This window comes from Mastigoproctus giganteus, chromosome 4, assembly GCF_048544385.1.
Source record: "Mastigoproctus giganteus isolate SK-2022 chromosome 4, ASM4854438v1, whole genome shotgun sequence".
Lineage (NCBI taxonomy): Eukaryota > Metazoa > Arthropoda > Arachnida > Uropygi > Thelyphonidae > Mastigoproctus > Mastigoproctus giganteus.
In genome coordinates this window covers 111325564-111346929 of record NC_143578.1, presented here as the reverse complement: position 1 = coordinate 111346929, position 21366 = coordinate 111325564, and the positions used below count along the sequence as shown (strand labels likewise).

The following is a 21366-nucleotide window of genomic DNA, read 5'->3' as shown; positions in this document are numbered from 1 at the left end:
GAAAGTAGTAAGCCCTGGTACCAGCGATGTTAGGATTGCAAAATTATATGCAAACGAAACTGGCAAAAGGTCATAAATGAGTTCTGGTGGAGAACACGGTTTCTTTGTTTTAATCCGGGATCAACTTTTTGCAGTCTTTCCCTCAAAGTAATTTAGATTTAATACGGCAGTAGCAATCCTTCTACTCCCAAGACTTCAATATGAGGACATGTCTGGATTCAGTCCGGTAACTGCAATTGATTTAATGCAAATCGCTAACGTAGAACGGGCACCCGGTCAGCTTTATGTGGCCTTCGGACTCGATTTCCCGAAATGATCAATTGTCGTAGTTAATTTTATCACATGCTGATCTATTTTTCAGATCTTCACCTTTTTGAAGACGAATGGAAAGGCTTATGTTTGACTTATAATGTTATTTCGTTTTTAAGAACGGCTCTTCCGTTTCCGCTGGAGAAATGTCACCAGATGACAGGTGATATTTCTGCTTCAATCTTCCTTTGAAGTTCGTGGTGAGGAAGCTAAAAGACTCGACATTGCTGACATCGGTTTATCGATTATTGCTATTAGCAAAACCATTTCTTATTTGAGAATTAATGCGAAAATGAGAACCGCAATCGAAAGAAAATAAACCAGACAATGTGTGTAGTTGTCACTTCCTGGTCCACTCAAACATTCATAGTAATATACAATCATTCCGCATAAAGTCACAGTTTGATTCTATTATACGGGAAATATTATTGGGGAAAAGAATTGCACTTCAGGGGAACAAGCACGTGCCATCGTGTAAAATTGGCATCGTACCAGGTTAACTGCGAAGTATGTAGAAGAGAGCAATTTCTTGGGGTTCAAATTCCACTAAGTCGTCCCTCAACTGCAATTTCATAGCGATGAAAACAGAAACTGGACTGCCACTACTCATCGAATCTCCATCGAAAGTAAAACTTCAATCACACAAGTTAGCAAATATTCGCAAGCCCGTGTTCATTAGAAAAAAAAAATAGATAAAAAGTATATTCATTTAGTTCTGCTCTCAGTTTGCATAAAAAAAAAAAAACAAAAAAAAAAGTCCAAAAATCCTTAAATTTTTCTCGTATAAATCAAAGCCAATTATATTGATTAAATATTCTTTTGTGTTTAATCATAACTTCCATCTCGTATTTGTTACAGGCGGGCTAATTTTTGACACGCCCACGTCGGCGTCATGTCTAATGAAACCATGGCAACGCGTGGAAAAGGAAATTACTATTAAACCGCAATATTGTTGCTTTGTTAATACCAAGAGCACGTATTTGGAAGTTTTTCTTTAAAACATTGCAAAGCTATATGTGGATTATAGCTGTTGGCGAACTAACTGGGTTCTTTAGAATTCATAACAAAAGTTGTGTAATTAGAGGGAGTAATTTATAGTCGGCTTTTAAACTGTGATGTAATAAATTCGTCCGTATGAATAGCAGCTTAAACTCCAACTGAAGTTTTCGTTTTATATCGTAACGTTAACAGTGGTTATGAGTAAGAGTCTCGCGAAACCCACTTCTGGATAACATTCCCAAATCACGTATCCGCTGCATGGCCGTTTCCCCTCCAAACATTAGATCGAATTGCGGGCATTAATTACAAGAATTCGTCAGCTGTACACAGGTGTTGCGCATATTCCACGGCTGCGTCATCCTCCATAACTTTCTGATATAGGTGTGCGTCCGTGTCCATGCCATGTGTGTTCTTCTCCGGTTGTCATGGCAACGCCGGCAGACACCTGCGAATGGTAGACGTCAGATCTTCTAACTGTTTCAACGTTAGTTATGTCTTGGCCTGTAATGTATGAGTTGCGGTTAAGTTCAGCAGGGATTTTGTTTCTTTCAACGTTGTGTGTCATTGAGTCGGTTTGTTCGGCCACTGGATGTGGGATGCTCCACCCGAGGGTGTCTTGTAATGGGGGTTTTCGCCGCAACCATCTGACTTGTTGCTGCTTGCCCTTATCTGACTGAACTAAGTTTGGTTGGTGGTACCATGTGAGTTTCTAAGACCTTTTGCGACCAACTCATTCCATTTTGAAAAAAAAAAAGAACAGCGAAAACTGTGCGAAATGGATATTTCTTACCTGGTTGGACTTTTCGTCACTTTCATCTCGCTCGTTACTTCCCAAGGTAGGAACTCTACTTCCTTTGATAATCCTAAGGACTAGCAGCAAGTATTTTGCCACTAAATTTAATATGAAACGGAAGTTATCTTCCATCTCTATATTTGTTGCACTAACTGGGAACCACAAATATGGCGATAGTCCAATAAAGAAAGAACAGAACAAAGATTATTACTTAGGTGAATTGTAGGGATGCTCATTGTCATTAAATTCTACGATACAACGGGCTGCTAACCAAGAAAGAGTAATTAATCATTTTAATTTGGATAAAAAGTAAACTACAGTTTATTTAGAGAAATCTTAAAAGTTTTGCCGGTATACTAATGTTCTAGTAGTGCATCTTTTTTATGACGAAGAACTGATAAATATGATTTTAAGTGGAATGGTCGGAGCCTGGAACCCTACAGTTAATAGGGTTGGAGTTTTTTGGGGGTAAAAGTGCCACCAAGGCAAATAAGGCCTTGAAAAGTCCATATTGTGGTCAATTTCGTGTATTCCACGCTAAGTTTTATTATTTAGAGGATGATTAACACAGTTTTGAGCATAAAATCCACACACCTATGCTAAGAAGACTGACTAACCCGGCGGAGTTTTGTCTAAGGGATGATCCTTAACCTTTTACTCCCAACTTTTATTTTTTCAGGCTTGTTATCCATGCATGTCCCACTTTAAAAATATCGTTGTTTTACAGGAGTGAAGCTTTTAAGCTGTCCTCTTAACCCATGTTACTGCTCTGAAGGTTTCTTCTATCCCGACGGGATAGTACAGTGGATAAGGAAACATTGGGTAAAGTGCCTTTTACCTCACTAAATTGCTCTCTATTTGAAATGATGCCAAAAATGAAATCGTACGTAATTTTATTAATACGGGGACGTTTTATTGTATAGAATGTTTTCAATGAACTGATATGAGCCTTCTTTGACAAAAGTAATTGACTACATTGTCCTGTAATCGATAAGGTTTTTTGTTTCTTTTTTCCCAGTTTCTTAAATTGCTTGGCATAGATAAGAGTAAGAAAATCACTTGTGGAGTTTGAAACAGGCCAACTGACGTGACAAATTGTCAAGGGCCGATCTTAATGGACCTGTTGGTGTCACAGATCCGGTCTACAGTTCTTTGTGACCACGTCAAACTGTGTTAAATAGATCATTCAGATGTCTTCAACGCCCAAACTGCACTGGAGAATGGAATTTCTCCATAAAAAATGCCTTTTTCTCCTCTTATCTATTAGCAGTTAAATCCGACCTTAGTTCGCAAATCACACTGAAATTTGTGAAGATGATTACCTTCCTCGTTATACCCCTCCACCCTCACTCTGAGCAGATTCCTATATTTGATAAATTCCAGAGATGAATGACAAAAAGCTTTTAGACTACCGGACTGACGAAACGCGTTGCCATTGACAACAGTGTACTCAAAGAAACGTTTATTTCACGATCTCAGAGATCGCCGGTATCTTGTAGAGTTTTATGGTTAAACCAGTGATTAATGGTAAGTAATCTTGTGTTTGAGCAAGCAGCTTTTTGTGTGTGTTTATACTGGTGTTGGCTAACAGTTAAAACACTTTATTTGATATCGCTGACATTCTCTTATATAATCAGAGTTTCTAAAATATATGTTAGTGCCATACTGGGCATTTCAGGAGGAAACATTCATTTAATCGTTATCATTAGGTAAATTCAGAAAACAGTTATATAAACTGAATAATGCAAGGTACTTTTGTCTTTTTTATGTATATACTGAGACTTTGATTTTACCAGCACCATAATAGAACTTCAGGCGAAACTTGAGTTGTAATTTGCCGTATCGTGATGGTACTAGTGCGATTTTCGGTCACGCTGTAGTCTATTTGTCAAATTTGAACCGAGACCTCACTGGTTCGGCGAGTTCTTTGTTCAAATTTAAATGGTTGTACTCCTGGATGGCCACATAAGGTCACAAGAGTTTACATGACAGATTACAAGGATATAACCGCATTTTCGGGTATCCAGCATGGCTAATCGTGTCTTAATTTGACTATTTCATTCCAATTTTAAGAAAAATCAAATATTAATAGTTTATAGAAATGTCCGCAAATGCTTTATATAGGTGAGCAACAAAAATAAAAACTATGCAAGATTTCGTTGTAGAGTGTTGATTGACAGATATGGATGGAGACTGTCTATCCAGCGACAGTCTAACTATGAAGATGTTCACTAATATATGAAGGGGAGGACAAGCATGGCCGGATTTAGGGCAGAGTGACTCTGGGTCCTCAAAGCTGCAGGGTTCTGGATGAACGCAGTTACTGTTGGTCCAGGATACCCGATCGCGAACTTATTTTTAGAGCTTTTAAAAATGTGTGCGCAACTGCCCTGATTATTTAAGCCTGGTTCTGCTTGTATTTCTTTGGACTGGTTTCAGAGTTGTGCCAGTGCTCGAGATGAAGAATTGGGCAATAAATCAATGGGTATGAAATGCCTGTTAAGGGAAGCTGGGTTCGGATTTCGTCGTAATCAGGTTTTTTAGGAATATTCACAGGAGAAGAGCGGGATGGTTATGGTCCCTTTGCTAAATTGATCTTGAATTATAGTCGAACTTTTTTTGCCAGTTATTTTGGCCGTCCCTTCGCAAATAAGTAAAGACGACGTTAGCAGAAAGTTTGCTCCACCACAAAAATAAAATTTCACTCTCCTGATCAACTGAAGGCCAAACGAAAGCCAACAAATATCTTTCTCGATTTTGAGGTTCTTCGGTTAGGAGTCAGTCCTCTGCTTTGAGCTCGTTATTTGTATGGGTCGGCTATTTAAGTTGCGGATTCAAAGGCATTGCAGAATAATTGATTTATACAAGTTTACCTCAAAGTATATTAACGGTGAAGGATATTTTTAATATGTAAAACTTGATAAAAAGTAAGTTTTTTTTTTTTTTTTTTTTTTTTTTCTATCTTGAAAACTTAAGACGTTTTCGGTAATATTTTTCTTGTGTCACGGCGGGCAGGAAAAATACACGTTCCATCTGTGAAACTTTATTTAACATAAAGAAAAAATAGATACAAAATTACCTTCCCTAACACGCTGAGTATAGGCCTATAATCCTAACAGATAATTGCAGTTTACTCAACAGTGCGCGATTGAATACTTTTATGGATTATTTAATAACGACAGAGCGGCGGCAATCAGTAGCCAGCTCCCCTCCCCCAACTGTCCACAGACAGCTGCTCGATGTAGGACAAATGTCACATCGCCCACGGTAAGACCTGAAAAATCATCTGCGATTCCCACGATCGATTCTTTCCCTTCCAAAAACCATTAATCCCCTTAAAATAATCACGGGTCTCCTTCCTTTATGGCTTCGTCTACTTCGTAACCTACTTGCGATCGAACGATTTCTTGAAGGATATTCCAAGACCAGTTGCTGTCAGCCCGCGGTAATAATAGAACGTCCGATAGCCGCGATAAAGAAATCTAAATATTTACTTCGGCCCCTCCTCGAAGACGGTAGTCATACAGTATGTGGAACAAAACGTTTCAAGACAAAATTGGCGCATCGAATGACATACTTGACAGTGACGGATGTTGAAGACGGGCATTTCCTGGTTTCAAAAATGATCCGAATTACTTCCTCCTTGGGACGTTGTTGACCGAGTAGATAAAGCCGATCAGAGGACTCAAAAGGCAACCACGCTGCCATTTTGAAGGGTAGCTCGCTTGGCGCGTTGCCAGATATGTGCGAGAATAAGTGGACATTTTCATTCCACTATGGAAACGTAAGACGATTAAATGAAGAGGAAAAATCGGGAATTTGAGACACCGTGGGAGAATTGTTGCACCTTGGGACCGAACGTGTTCAGCTGTCGAAATTGCAGAAATGCACGATCACGCTTAATACAATGCGTGGCATTTCAGAAAAACTAATTCTCAGTGCGTCGCAAAAGTAACTGGATCCTTTCGGACTAGCCTTGGAAAAAATGAAAAAACCTAGCCATTGTGGACTGCGCATAGTTGGACATCCGGAAGTAGATACGGACTTTGGTCACTGACTCATTTGTTTTTAGGAAGAGGCCATCATAAACTTCTGAGGGCATTCGCTACCGAAAAACAGATGCGTATTCATAGTGACCTGTTGATGTAAAATAAAGCGAAATTACGTGGTGAGTAGAGAGAAACGAAGCCCGAAAGAATATTTGGAATGTCTACCTGCCACTAAGATATCACGGAACAGTAATATGAGAATCCTCGCGGTTTTATACGTGTTCTGTGACATACGCTAAAACATTGGAAGCCGTTGTAAAGCATGTTGTTCTGACAGGAGATCCGTGGACGGTGTCGAGAGGGAGTTAAGAAACACCAGAGAACGTGAACCTGATGAAACAGTTTTAGAAATGCAACCCGACTGGTAGGCATTTCGCAATGAAAACGAGAATTAACTTTTTTATCCACACTTTTCACTAAATCCTTCCACACTTAAAGCATTTATCTCATCTCTACATTCGATTGTTTTTAATAAATAAAAAAATCCGATGTACAGTTGTCAGATATGTCTAGTATCTTTGTTGTGGGCTCCCCCCATTCGCCACTGAGTCCTCTGTACTGGGTATAGCCCAAGCTGTTACTTGCTGTGTTGCTGGCCGGACTCAACAGGCGTATAGCAGCCACGGGGCGCCAGACATAAGGTCGAGCTCCTCCTGATCCCTATCTGCGCGGAGGCACGCTTGGTTCCACCATCGATGACTGTTTACTGGGGTCTCGGAGTTGCTGGGATGCCCTGAGTAGTAAGTGAAAGGAGTTGTTGGTGATAGTGGGAGAAGTTTGGAATGTTTGTGTTTGGGGTAAGTCGGGAATGAGAAAAACGGTAGTGATGGACAGTCAGTCCTCACGGTAGAACATTAGATATAATCACCATCCTGTCACACCGCGTGGGAAGTTCCTGAGTTCGAATCCCTTTAGTGACTCCAGAAATATTTATTGGCGTTTTTCACAACTAAGTTAAGTTAGTCGGTTTCAAGCGAGGGTTGCGTGGTTTTTATTACGCAAACCGACCGAAGAATACGCACAGTTACAGACAGATTATACTGACGCGTCATAGCCTTGGTTGCTTTAGCTTATAAGTCTTTTGGTTGTAATCACTGTATTACGGCGTCTTCCCATGTCTTCGTACATACCTGTAATATCAAAACAGATTTTAATTAACGTTGATTTTCTTTAAAAACGTTCTGCTTCCAATATGATTGTTACTGTAGGATTATAATGAAAATGTTGTCACGTTGTTTTAACTTCGGAAAACGTGCACGTTTTACCAACTCAAAAACCGTACGACTTGCATGACTTTTATCATTCATTTGTTGTTTGCTGTAGCTACGAATCCACCTCCCCCACACATACCTCCCACTGAAACACGTGACTATACGTGCGAGCAACTGCAATGTTCCAGAAGGTCGAGATTGACGTCATCAATCATCATTCTATTTCGATGACAACTTTATAATTATAAACTGCGCCACCGCATTAACAAATTAGTGTGTGAAAGGAAAAGCTCACACACTCACGAAGTGTCAAGAAAACAAAAAGCACTCTTTGAGAGTGCGTGAACAAAGTCGATTTACACGGATTCCTGCAATTAACAGATAGGTTAAGAGTGGCTTCTGCTCTAGTGCAGCAGACATCCCCTCTGCAAAAAGAGGGGATGTCTTTTGATCACTGCATTCATCATTAATACGATGTCTGCGAGCAATGCGACTTAGTCTGGCGAATGAAACAATTCGGTAAACGGCGCTTGTTCTTTTTCTTTGCTAGCTGAATGAAAAGCTGAAACTATCTGTACCCAGGAAAGTAGATGCGACGCAAGGTCACCGTAGCAGAGCAGTCAAGAACGAAGGCAGTACTGCACGCATTTCAGTAGGCCGTGGTTCTGGCCCACGTGCCTGCTAAATACGGCGATGTTATTATATTCCCTCGACTCTGGTGAACTCCGGAGCTCCAGGCGCTGAGAAGAGAAGTCCAAGGAAAGAGTTCCAGCGGGTGCTTAGATATCGCTCACCAGGATCTAATAAAAGATTATTTATTAGATCCTGGCCGCACGCGGAGGTGGAGAATCTACGCCAGCTATAGGGAATCCAGGAACAGTTACACTGACAGAATTAAGAAAAACAAGAGGGCACCCTGGGAACGGCTAGTCTCCATGACTGTAGGAACACAGACCCCTGGGGAGTGGTTTATAAAATAACTACTAACAAACTCCCCAGGGGAGAGGTTCAAACGGCAACCAAGACTCCACAAGGCACAACAACTTGGGAGGACTCAACAACCAACAACTGAATGCAATTCTACGGGAACCACCGAGCATGCTGACACCTGATCAACAGACGATCTGTCAGGCAAACGACGCATATACTACGCAGAGAATGGAACCACAGTCTACAATGGACGAGCTGCAACTGCGCAAATGAGAAACAAAATTTTCTTCCTATTATTATTTTAATTTTATTTATTTATTTTATTTATTCTTTTCTTGGCTGGTGCAGCATAAGCCATAGGCTTCCTTGCATCACGTGGCTATTACTAATACTGGAGCCAGAAATTATCAAGAATGTGGTAAGGCGGGCTCAATCCCATTAAAAGGTACAATAAACACTCGTCGGCCCCCACAGATTAAAATCGAGGGCGAAACCATCAAGTTTTCACGCAACTAAATATCTTGGAATCATTTTACACTCAAACTTATCCTTCAAGCAACGTCTCCTCTACCGGAAAGAGAAACTCAGAAAATACACGGCCATGATTGCAAGAATCACTAGAAAAGACTGGGGGCTAAAACAAAGAACTCTGGCCCTCTACTACAAAGCAATTTTTATCCCGGCAATAACCTACGGCTCGCAGGTATGGTTTATCAAGGCATTTACAGCCGTTAACAAAAGAATTCTTGACACCATCCAGAGAAATATTCTACTATCAGTAAGAACTTATTCAGTAAGTTCGCGCAGGATCTTTTCACGAGGAGGAGGACATTGATCGCGCTGCATAGCAACGCAGGAGATTAGCAAAGCAGACCGTAGACCCGCACCAAACGAACAAGAAAAGAGCAACAAGGTACCTAAGTAAAGGAATGGTGCTCCTATCAACAAATCCTTACTGACTGAACGCCCGGACGTGACTTACCTAAACTTGACTCTACTAAATAGAGAAGGCAAAGAGGAGGATGCCTATGGCGACCCGACACTGATGACGGATACGTTCCAAATCAGCCTCATGTCTGATGGACCGGAAATGACTAACCACAATGCTCCGAGTAGTAGTACAAGATTCCCCACCAAAACCGAAACTAGCAAATGGAAGACATGGAAATACAACTGAAGGACGACAAATATCAACATATGGAATGGCCTTCTAGTCCTCTCAGCCGGGATGGTGGGAACCGCATCCTGAACCTGACCTTCTGCCGTTTGGCTATCCAAACCGGGTGCCCTAACTCGGTTTCTTTAAATCCCCATCCCCTGGAAGGAGGAGAGGAGACGGGTTCCCGTCTCCCCCCCCCTTTTCTCCTTGTTATGGCCTATCTCCACTGATCTTCACGGATTGCCTTCCATGTCGTCCCCTTCTCTCTGTTCCCTCAGCCTTCAGTCTCGCCTCTGCCATTCAAACTGAACATAAAGTAACTTAACAATTTAACCCTTCTCACTTAAACCTATACCCCAATTCGGCTGTAAATTCACCACAATTTTTCCCCCCTTTATATATAGGCCCTTGCCATTGAAATCTTCGGAAACTAGGTAGCAGGGCCTGCCAGAGTACTTACAAAAAAAAATCTGCTAGGTGCCTGACCTGCCTCCTCGTGACAAAGTGTGGGCAACGATGGGTCTCACTAGGGCCCAACGGCTAAATGGTCAGAAGAACAACGGGACATAACATTACACGACATTCCCCAGACACTTTTAAATCTCTAGCCTCCACAGAGTACTGTGACACATAAACGGAGTATACAACGCGGAGATGGTGGGGGGGGGAACCCCTGGTGCCTGGTAAACACCTGACCACGTGTGGCTATCCAGAAATATAAACAGAAAATGTATTTATTTGTATAAAGAGGGGCGAGAGAGGAAGCAACCAAAAGACGTCTCATTTCTGGATTGAAAAAAATCAATCAAACGGATTACAAGTCAGTTTGGTGGGGGGGCAATTGTCAATCGTACCGAAATGCGACGTCATTTCAGTCGTAAGTTTGCATCGAAACCGGACTAACTCTTCCGTAAGGATGGTCTACCGAATTGGTTGTTCGTGTTTCACCCGGCACACGTGCCTGCGAAAGAACTCGTACGAGGCCCTTTGGTGGAGCTCGGGTTGTTGGGCGCACTCGAATCTCTGCGTAGATTGCACGAGAAAGAAGCGCATAACGATAAGACGTGTAATTACCCCCGTCGTCCTCCGTTTGTCTTTCTTCTGCAAACACGACAACAATTAGCTGCCCGCGATTAGTTGCAAATAATTAAACTGGAAACTTATAGCCGTTCCTATCGCAATTGGCAGATAAGTGGACGTTGGTGAGCTGCAATCCCTCTTCCGGTTAATGGGAGGGGCAGAGACAGGAAGTGCGCCCCTCGCACTTGAACGAACTTTTCCGGCCACCAATTCTGTCGCCGGTTGAACCCGTGTCCGACGTGTTGACCCCGAACAACATTGGACAGGCACTGCGCCGACTTCCCGTTACGTGCCTCCACATTTCTCCCACGTACAGAATGGCTACCTTATCGCATCTACGGGTCGCCTGACATTTGCACGCGTGCAATCTGTTATCGGCAGGGTTTTTTTATTATTTTATTTTTTTTTTATTTCGTTACGTTCATTGCCATCGTGGAGTGCAATGAACGTTATCGTAACGCAGCCCGCCTTTTCCCGATGTTCTCTCTCTCTCTACCGGATTAATTCTTTCATTGCCATGACAACGAGGACGCGAAATGCACGAGCCGTCATAGATCTACGTGACGGGTAATGGCGTAGAACTCTTCCTCGTTATTGCGTCGGAAACTGTCCATTTCATTCTCTGGCACAAACAATGAGCACGTGCTAAAGATTGACAACAATGGCAGTAACATGCAGATGAAAAGGTCTTGGTCGTGCATTGCGGGGAAATATAATAAACCGATTTGACATCACAACAACGAACTGTCATTGTTCGAGAAATGCCGGGGTAGTCACTAATTCAATTATATGCCATTCTCGATAAGAAACTGAATTGACCGACCATAACAGTTTGAATTAGATATTAAAGAGCGGATTTTAATAATAAAAATCTGCTGTAATAACTGAAGAAAGCAGAAGATGTGATAATAAAAGGGAATATTCACAAAGCTGATTTTAAAAGTAAGTATTAGTATTATTACTGCTAATGGACATGCTTAATGATTCCCCTGGTCACTGCTAGAAAATCCTGGAATCCTGTATGTATATGGTCGATGAAGTTTTTAACCGAAAATTACTGATTATGAGTACAAAAAAGGCTTAAAAAGGAATGGCTGATTTAAATACAATTGTCAAATCATCAGTTGCATTAAAGCCATCTGTATATAAAGTTCTAAAAATATTTATATTCCATTCGTTACATAACAGCCGATACTGTTGGCATCATGCATTGCGGTGGTCATTGTTTGAAGCATGATGTTTGCTTTAAAAGCTAATCACAACAGATTATATTTTAATAATAAAATTTACATTCTTGTTTATTTTTCTTAGAAACAAAGAATTATAGTTGGTTATTTTTGGTGGTTTTTAAGTAATCTTGCTGCCGAAAGAGGGCAGTGATATTATAGAGTACATATACCGTCGTAATGAACTACGCCCAAGAAAAGAAAAATAATAATAACAACCCTCTGAACGTAGGCCCGTTCACTCGTCTTCCAGGCTTTTATTCATTTGCCCCTAGCGCGGGACAAACGAATAATTTGAATGCATATTTATAATGCTATAAAAGGTGTTCAACTACCAGAGATTCCTGTTTTCATTACTTATATTTACTGAACTATAAATATTACACTGAGTGGACAGAAATCATGGGATACCTGCCTAATAACGGGTAGGCCCACCTTTCGCCCGGATAAGAGCAGTCACACGGCGAGGCATTGGCGAGACCACCATATCGATCCCTTTCAGTGATATTTGCGGGGTGATTTCATGTGCCAACCTCTCGCCAGATTAGCTGACGTCTAGAATCGCTGCTGAGACTGAATCTACTCTCATCAGTAAAGAGTACCTTACCACATTGCACTGCTGTCCAGTCCTTGTGTTCGATGCACCACTGTAAACGGTGTCTCCGATGGGCAGGTGTTAAAGGGACACAGCGTACTGGCCGTCGGGCAAACAGTCCACATTTGTGGAGTCGCCACAGTAAACTGCGATGTCCTGTGTAGTTGATTTGCAATGGATCTCGTTGTCTGGTGTCGGCCCCTCTTGGCCTGTAGGAGTATATAGCGGTCATCGTTGGGCGTTATTTTAGTGGTGGACGCCCACCACTGGACCTTCGAACAGCTGTACCTGTCGTTCTTTCAGAAAACTGACCACGCACGTGAGACGAGGCTATAGGCGATACCGAACTGTGCAGCCACTCCTCGCACTTCGACCTTCCTCGAGCTTCCCAATTATTCGACCCCGGGTAAAGTCATCCAGATGTTGTCAACTGGCCATTTCGCTGTCTGTAGCACTGTATGAATCCAATAGAATAATCGTGCTCACCATTTAGTAATTTGCACATAACTGCTGCTTTTATCTGTTTATGTGAGCTCTCTCATCACGATTCAAATTTTTGCATGTGCACCAGCTTTCTACTGAACGGCCACAGTTATGCAAATCGGCACAGGCTGTTTCGTTTGATTTTGTGATTGTAACCTTTAGAAATAGTGTTGGTCCTTAAGTTTTGCACACCAGTGTATATAAATTTTCTTTAGCTACTTCTCTGAAAGAACTGTTATCCTAAAATCCAAGTATCAACATGTCTTCATGCCTGTCTCTCGGGGATGTCCCCAGGGGTCGGTTTTGGGGCCTGTGGTGTAGAATATGGTTCTACAGGATTGGCTCTCCCGCTCCTTTGAGAACACCAAAGTTGTAGCCTTTGCCGATGACCTTACGATCGTTGTGTCTGGAAAATCTAGAAGTGCCATTGAACATAACACCAATCTGGTCCTATCCGACCTCTCCTCCTGGGCAGCCTTGAACAAACTGCGGATTAATCCAAGTAAGACCAAAATGATACCTTTTAAGCACAAGCTAGACCACAGGCGTCCACCCCAGGTTAAAATCTCTGGAATCCAGCTACCCACAGTTACTGAAGCTACCATTCTCGGAGTGGTTATCAACCAGAAACTCGGCTTCCTGCCACACCTCACCCATCTCAGATCAAAAGTCAAGAAGCTTTCTGGCTCCATTATTCGTAGATCCATGAATGACTGGGGCCTTTCCAAGAGGACGCTTCGTCTCTACTGTAAAGCAGTCTTCCTGCCGATCGTTACATATGCAGCCGCGCCTGCATATGTAACGATTTATACCTGGTTTCACCAGTTGGCTTGGTCAAGATGAGAGACAGATTGAGTTCCTTACAACTCTACTGGCAACCCTTAGAGTTTGTAGAACAGTATCTACAGTAGCCATCCAGGTGATAGCTGGAACTCTTCCTCTGGATCTGTATGCCGCCTACAGAGGACTAGTATTTGGAATTAAAAAAAAAACATCCCCACTAAGTTCCTTGACACCGACCCAAAAGCTGAGAAAGCTAGATGCTACAATAAGTTAGTGAACATCTGGCAGACCCGTTGGGATACATCCCAGGTTGGGGTGGTTACTAGAAGATTCCATCCTCTATTTCTGTCCAATCCTGACTTTCCCTCACCATGGAGACTTCCTTCTTGGTTACAGGACATGTCTCTCTTAATGAAAAACTGCACCAACTATCCTCTGCACGACTGACCCGTGCTACTGCAGAGCCAAGGAAAACTGGAGGCACCTACTCTTTGATTGTATTCTGTATGAAGATTTAAGGCAAGGTTTAGTGAACACCATCCCAATATCTGAAAGTCAATTAGACCAGTTACTCTTAACCCCTGAACGTTTATCTGCTCCTCACAACTTTGCTTGAAGGAGGAGATCATATAGAGTGGTTAATATCCCTGGCATTGAGGCCCTGAAGTGGATTAGATAAAAGCCTCTCTCTCTCTCTCTCTCTCTCTCTCTCTCTCTCTCTCTCTCTCTCTCTCTCTCTCCCCTTCCTTATTTTATCTTTTTTCCCTTCAAGTGTAGCTATGTTATTTTATTTATTTTTTTCTTTCTTTTATTTTATTTTTCCCTTTCTTTCTCTCTCTCTCGTGTAATTTTTTTTTACCCTCTTGCTTTCTGTTTGGAGTCACACTCCAGTGTGTTTTTTTTTTCTCATAACCTGCACCACGGGTGGTTTTTTTCCTCTTCTCTATTTTGTCTGGCCCTCTGGAATGGGCCCTCAGAGGATCTGGCCCATCTACTTGCAATACCAGGTGGGTCAGAGTCTCTTTTGAGACAGTACTTGCTTTACTGGGACTGGCGGCGCCTCCGTAGCCAGGTGGGAAGGAGCAGCAGTGCGTAGCACACTCTTCTTGATTAGACCGGGGTTCGAACCCGTCACCACCAAATACGGAGGATGCGGAAAGGTCAGGGAATGACCACCGCATATCCCGGAGCAATATGTCCTTAGTTGCTAATGCTCCTAAAAACCAAATAACAAACAAACAACTGGGACTGGCCCACCTTCCCGTGGTGTGGACGAGTACCCAGAATCATCTGTCCAGGTGATTGATGCTTCTGGGTAGCCAAGCGGCCAGAACGGAACACACGCATAATACACACAAACCTACACCAACACGTTTCTGGCCCTTTTACAATTGATTCTCCTCTTCACAGACACACGTGGCGGAGTTGAATAGACCTTCTAGGTGTCGCCCTTTACAAAAACACATGGCCACACACACACACACACACACACACACACACAGCGTTGTTCACGATGAGATGTTATTCCGGAAATGGCGTATTCCCGAACACTCTCGATACTGTCGAAGGGATAGTGCAATTTCTGTACCACCTCCGCGACAGAGTGACTCATGCGTCGGGCACCCACTATCATCCCTCTTTCAAAGTCTGTTAACTCACGACGTTTATCCATACTGACATCGAATTACCGTCTACGTGAATGCATTGTGCCTATATACCTGCCAAGCAGTGGGTTCGTCCACTAGCGTGAGGGGTGACAGCGTCGCGTTGCCCAGGAACGAGGTATCCCATAAATTCTGTCCTTTCTGTGTACATTTTTTCATAAAAAATATTCCTCTTACAATGCCCAGGAGAGGGAGAATTAATTTAACTTTAAGGGGTCTGTTTTACCCCAAATTTAAGTACTGGCTGATTTCTGTATATGTAAAACAATTTTCTATATAGAGTTAGTGAATCACATGAAATTTTACAATTAAATTCAATTAGAATACAGTAATAGCAGTGGTGGGACCTATAGGGTCTTTAGCCTCTCTCCTTTATGATCAAAATAAAGTGAATTTATTTTTAACTGCTACATGCTGATTAAAGCTTACTGAGTCTCCAAAAATCCTGGGACCGCTAGTGGTCCCCGGATTTTTCTAAAGGTTCCAGTATTTAAGAGAAGAAAATTGTTATGAGAACTTCACTCTTAATCTTTTCTATTCTTAGAATAATTTCTTATGTGATAAGAAATGATGAAAGAAAAGAGGTTAATTTCAAGCGGCGATAAGGCGCTCGTTGATGACCAAGTGACTGCAGGATAATGTTATTGTCAGCGAGACAGTTTTCTGTTATTAAAATGCCTTCCATTTGAGTATATTTATACTGTAGTTCCCAGAAATGCATATTAATTATGAATCAGTGCAATGACCCGTGCTTCAATTGCGGGTGAATGACATCATATGTGACCATCCTATGTTTTTAAAATTTACTTTATGAGCTGCTGGATTCGTTATTTTGTAAACAAACAACAGTTTTATGAAATCACTGTCAAGTGTAAGTGAGTAGGTACCCTGCACAAATGAGCTTTTTTTTTTTTTCCTTTTTATATTTTAATCTTCGAAGATCAGGAACGATCGCATCTCCACAGATGACAGTTCACATTCTCGGTCCCGTAATACGTGATAACTTGGCTCGCGATTTTAAAGTGGAAAATTCTACATTTAAGTATTCAGGCTTCTGGGACGAATCCACATCGGATGGATTCGTCAACGGACGAATCTGCATCCGATGTGGCCTAGTGGTTCAAATGCAAGTATCGATCACAAAATAACGATGAAATTCTGCTTCAAGTATCTCATATTCAAACTATTGTGAGATAAGTTACTCTTTTTACCCCCAAGAAGGTAGTTTAGTTTTTACCCTACCTTTCGTATAGTCCTTTGTTTTTAGCCAGAAAGGTGTAATTCTTAAATATTCAACTCGCGGCTTTTCCCTTCAAATGTCTTTTTTGTTAAGAAGTTTTGTAAAAATGGCTTACAAACAAGGTCATGAATAGCTTTGGGACCGGAAATGATTTTTTTGGGGGGGGGAGGGTTTACTCCCTCTGCCTGCGATTAGCCAACTACAGCCTCTCCAATCGAGGCTACAGTTAGTCGATCTGAGGCGAAGGGAGTGGGGTTAGCTCACCCCAGTGAGTTATTCCAGGTTTTTCATCCTGAATAACATGAGGATCGCTCTCGAAACACGCACTCTTACACTGTGTGGGACCTGTGCCAAAGAAATGTTTTAAAAGATATTAATGAATGATTTTTTTTCATCCCGTATGGTTTTTTTCTTCTTCTGTAGTTCGTGGATCAGTTACCAACTAGCACAGAACACCTTTCCCATCGGCGTCACTTGGGTAGCTTCTTGTTCGGGACACTATTCCGGTTACTGCTGATGTTTCTTAGTATCGAAATAAATTCATGATAGACTGTTATCGTGAACTGGCCTAAATTCTGGTCTTTTCCCTGACTAATAGATGTCGCCGTTCCTGTAATCGTTGGTGTCATAGTTTCCAGTCAGCAGAGTGCACCTAACCAATTCTTTTTTTGCACAGCGGCTCGCCATGCATTGCAGTTCTGATCAGTTTCAGTATGCACCAGATACCACGAGTGGTGCATTACGATTAGAATAACTGGGCCATAAGAGCAATTAAATATATCAGTCATGGTCGGGAAAAAAAATATATTAGCACGTTCTGTGCCATGTGGGGGGTCTGAAACTTTACGAATTGGCACAGCAAAATTGTCAGATCCATCCAGGTCGTATATTCAACCCTTTCTTTCAATTCAACCCTGATTTGAGCAGATCAAAATAATTTGTTTATTCTTACGTTATTTTAAAATATTATTACAGGCTGTCCCTTTTAATAAGGGACAATGGAAAGTGCGAATTGTGTGTGCCCTTTGTCTCGTTAGTTAGTTTAGGGCTGGAGTTTTGGTCCCGGAATAACGGGCGCTGTAAAAAAACAAGCAAGCGGAAATCCGTCTGCAATGTGAACAGTCAGATTGAAGGTTACACACAATGCAGGAAGGTTACAATGTTGTAATGTAAACACTTAAAAGTACGTTAGTAAGCCACGACCATACTACTGTCGTGAGCTTCCACGCATAAAATGTAGGGCAGCCTCGGATTTACAGAACGCTGTGCTGATTGGAGTGAGGAAACTCGTACATCATTTTGGAGGAGAGGACACGCATACAGAGAGAAGTAAAAACTGGTTTATTTTTAGGGTGAGTTCTTGAAGAGGATGAAAACAAGTATCTGACTGCAAGGAAGAAAAATGTCCGTCATTCCGTTTTATGGAATACGCGTGAAATAATTTTAAGAAGTGGTTTCTTAAAGACGTTTGAAGCTTTCTACAGCTGATACGAATCCCGTTTCAAAGGTAGCCAATAAGCAAGAAGGGTTTTATGGCATCTGATACCACAGCTCTCATTTGACAATGGCCCTGAAAATTTTATGGATTTGAACGTGCCTTATGCGTATTAATATTATGGGATACTCCTGAGTGTTTATTTTATGTTTGGGTTACTTTTGTATTAATATCTCTCAATGAGAATTAGGGGAGGGGGACACACGCTGTATTTAACTAAAATTTGATTGCTAAGGGCTTATATTAAATTTATCGGAAAGTTATTGTTTTTATTTTCTTCTTAAAATAGATTGCCATGACCTTCGGTAGACTGTTTGAGCTTCGGTACTGTCCTGCTGGGAAAGAGAACTTATCTGACAGGTTTCCTTTTACAGGGCGGTACTATGCTAAGTAAGTACCATCTGGAGGATTGTCAGCAAAGGAGAGCAATTGGAAGGATGGAGGTGGGCCAACCTCATTAGGGATCGTCAAAATTTTAAACTCCATGAAACGCTACGCAAACACCAAAATTAGTCTGATCTTCTCGTTCCACAGAATCCGATAAATAAGCTGAAACTTTGTCCACTTGATTTAATGTCATTTATAAGAAAACATTTTAATTTTTTTTTTTATAACATTTGTATGTTTATTTGTTCATTTGAATATTGCAAATCATTTTGCTCAGGAGTTTGTTTTAACCCTGTTCTGTTGAAGAATAGAATAAACTTGAAGTTTTGTCGCCACTAAAGTTGGTTTGAGGCGTTCTCTCGTTTCATTTTGTGTCACGAACAACGTTGAGACAACACTCGATCTCTGTCGAATCATGGTGCAGCCTGTCAACTCACGGTGGTTATAGCATTTATAATTGGTCTTGGTCACGGAATCCGGAACTACTGTTTCTACAAAGGTTGAAAACAGTTTTCGCAGTTACCCTTTGTGTAATTACCGTCTGCACAGCACAAAGCAAAATGTGCTATGCATTTTGTTCAAGCAGGGAATCTCGTCGATTACGTGAAGGACAGCAGGACACACTAGCCTTATAACTTATGCAATTACAAACATGATATACTGACTCCATGTTTCGAGTTTCCTAGAAACTATTTGAAAACAAGCAACGCCACGAATTGGACTTTTTGTGAGTTCCTAATCCCGAAGTCTTTGGTTCATAAAATCTTGTCTGCAGCGTTTAAGCTGTATGTTAAGTTGCAATTCGAGCTCTGGAATCTGATTAGCCTCGACTTATATAAAAAGAACACAATGGGAAAAGAGCCCTTTGCTGTTGCGTTCACGATGGAGTGCTTGTGTGTGTGTGTGACTAATCAAGAGAAAAGAAATCTTTATGAAGTTTCCTGAGAACTTGGTTCTTCCACTTCAGATGGATGTTGGATCCACATTCAAGCATTTTATTTCAGCGGTTTCCGTGTTTTTGATGGACAGTTTATATCTCTGGAGAAGTCAATAGATATAACGTTTGAATACGATATTTAGAAAATCCACAATAATCCTTGAACATCAGCAATTGCGTTCTAAAGTGAATGTGTGATACGGGTTGGTGAATGAAAACAGAATTATGAGATCTTGTTGTTTTGCCGAGAAAATAATTATCGGGAACATTTTTAAATTATTTTCTGCCTTCTTTGTGGGTTAAGTGATCGATAATTCCCTTTCCACCCTTCACGATTTGGGACACTCAGTGGTACAATAGCACACGCCTTTGAGTTGACCATGGCTCGAGCCGACGTAACCGCTAATGAACTTGTATTGCCTCTCTTGAATCCCCAGATCCAATTGGACTGTTCCAGAGTGTAAATAGAAAATTTATCACCCCGATGTGTTAAAGTATCTTCTCCAGAAGCATCACGCTACTGGGAGTTTTGCGGTATCAAACCCAAGCAATACACCATCCGATTCCTTACTTACGCCAGTTTCTTATTGTGCGATTTTCTTAAGGAACTGGTTTAAGCAAAACACTACAAATACCAGCTCCATGTTAATGTGCCATAATGGGCGAGGGGTCCTAGACACTTAATGTGGGAAAAAAAACTAATTATTGACTTGCATTTGTCCATAATGTGTTAGTAATAGTACAAGAGTGATTTAACTCTCGTTGATCCATATTGTTAATACAAAAGAACGAATTAAGTAAAACAGTCGCTTAAATAAATATAGATTTTCCAGTCACAATTTTATTTTTCAAACGGCATAAACAGTCGAATAAATGTTAACACGAAAAACGCGTATAAAGCACAACTGCATACTGATTAATTTTTCATCAGTATTTAATTCGATTTTATGCTTTTTTTGGGCTGCATTGTTTGCTCTAGCTGTGGGTAGTGGAGACTGATTTATGTATTTATTTTATTTTTTTAGGTGGTAACTGATATTACCTATTTATTCTCCCCCCCTATCCCTAATTTCAGCTTTCTAGGGTTAATTTTGAGAAAGGAAATCGACTTAATCAGGTTTCCAGAGATTACCTTCAAGTACTTAAAAATCATCACATAGATAATAATTGTAATGCGTGCGATACTTGTCCCGTTTTTTCTTCACTCGCAGTGCTATTAGAAAGGGTACTCTGGAATGGGAACATTCGGAAAGAGAGCTCAGTATCATTACGGTTACAAAAAACCAACTTTTCAAGATTGATAAGGACATTAAATACTAAACATGCTGTGGGGAGGTGTGCGTAGTAGTTAATTTTTGATATAACAATTGCACTTTTAGCTGTAGGCTACAAGTTATCCATGGAAGTCAAGCGAAACTAATGAAACAAAATGCTTAACTTTCGCTCAACAAAGGTGATTGCCCCTTTTAAATAAATGGAACGTGGCAAACAAAAAAAACCCGTTCTTAATCCACTAACAAAATATAGACGCGAAATACGAGAATTAAGGATTTAATCTATCCTGAAACCTTTGAAGATCTTAATTTTAAACCATAGGCTTTGCTCCTCCTTGTTACTTAAGTAGCCTCATTTGTTGTTACGTTCACTGTCTGTTTCCATAAAATTAAGAATGAACGTTTGTGGTCCTCCGTGGCAGCTTAGTGGGTACGATACATCGTCATCTACTACTCGTTTGGGGAGGTCTGGATTTGATTCTGTCAATGATTGGAGGAATACCTCCAATTACCTCTTCATTACGGGCTGTGATCGCGGGAGGGAGGGAGGAAGGGGTTCCTACCCAAGTTACTTCGGATTGTTCACCTCCACAGAACATGCAAATCGGTCTGTGTAACACCTACTTTTACAGACAAATAACACTCTGTGGGAGGGGCGTTTTCTTTCCTTTGTTTTTACTATTTCTTCTTTATATACTTATTTCAATTCAAACAATTTATATTCTATCCGTGTACCTTAGCTTTGCAGTAAA

General features: G+C 41.2%; 1 protein-coding gene across 1 annotated transcript in view; it reads left to right on the top strand.

Moving 5' to 3' along the window:
- The first annotated feature begins 1843 nt into the window (after positions 1–1843).
- Positions 1844–21366, top strand: part of LOC150086992 (uncharacterized) — a 99941-nt gene continuing 80418 nt past the window's right edge. The window contains exon 1 of the mRNA XM_090371732.1: positions 1844–2144. Within this exon, the coding sequence (XP_090227858.1) occupies positions 2084–2144 (61 nt within the window). The 5' untranslated portion in view covers positions 1844–2083. The remainder of the gene's footprint in view (positions 2145–21366) is intronic.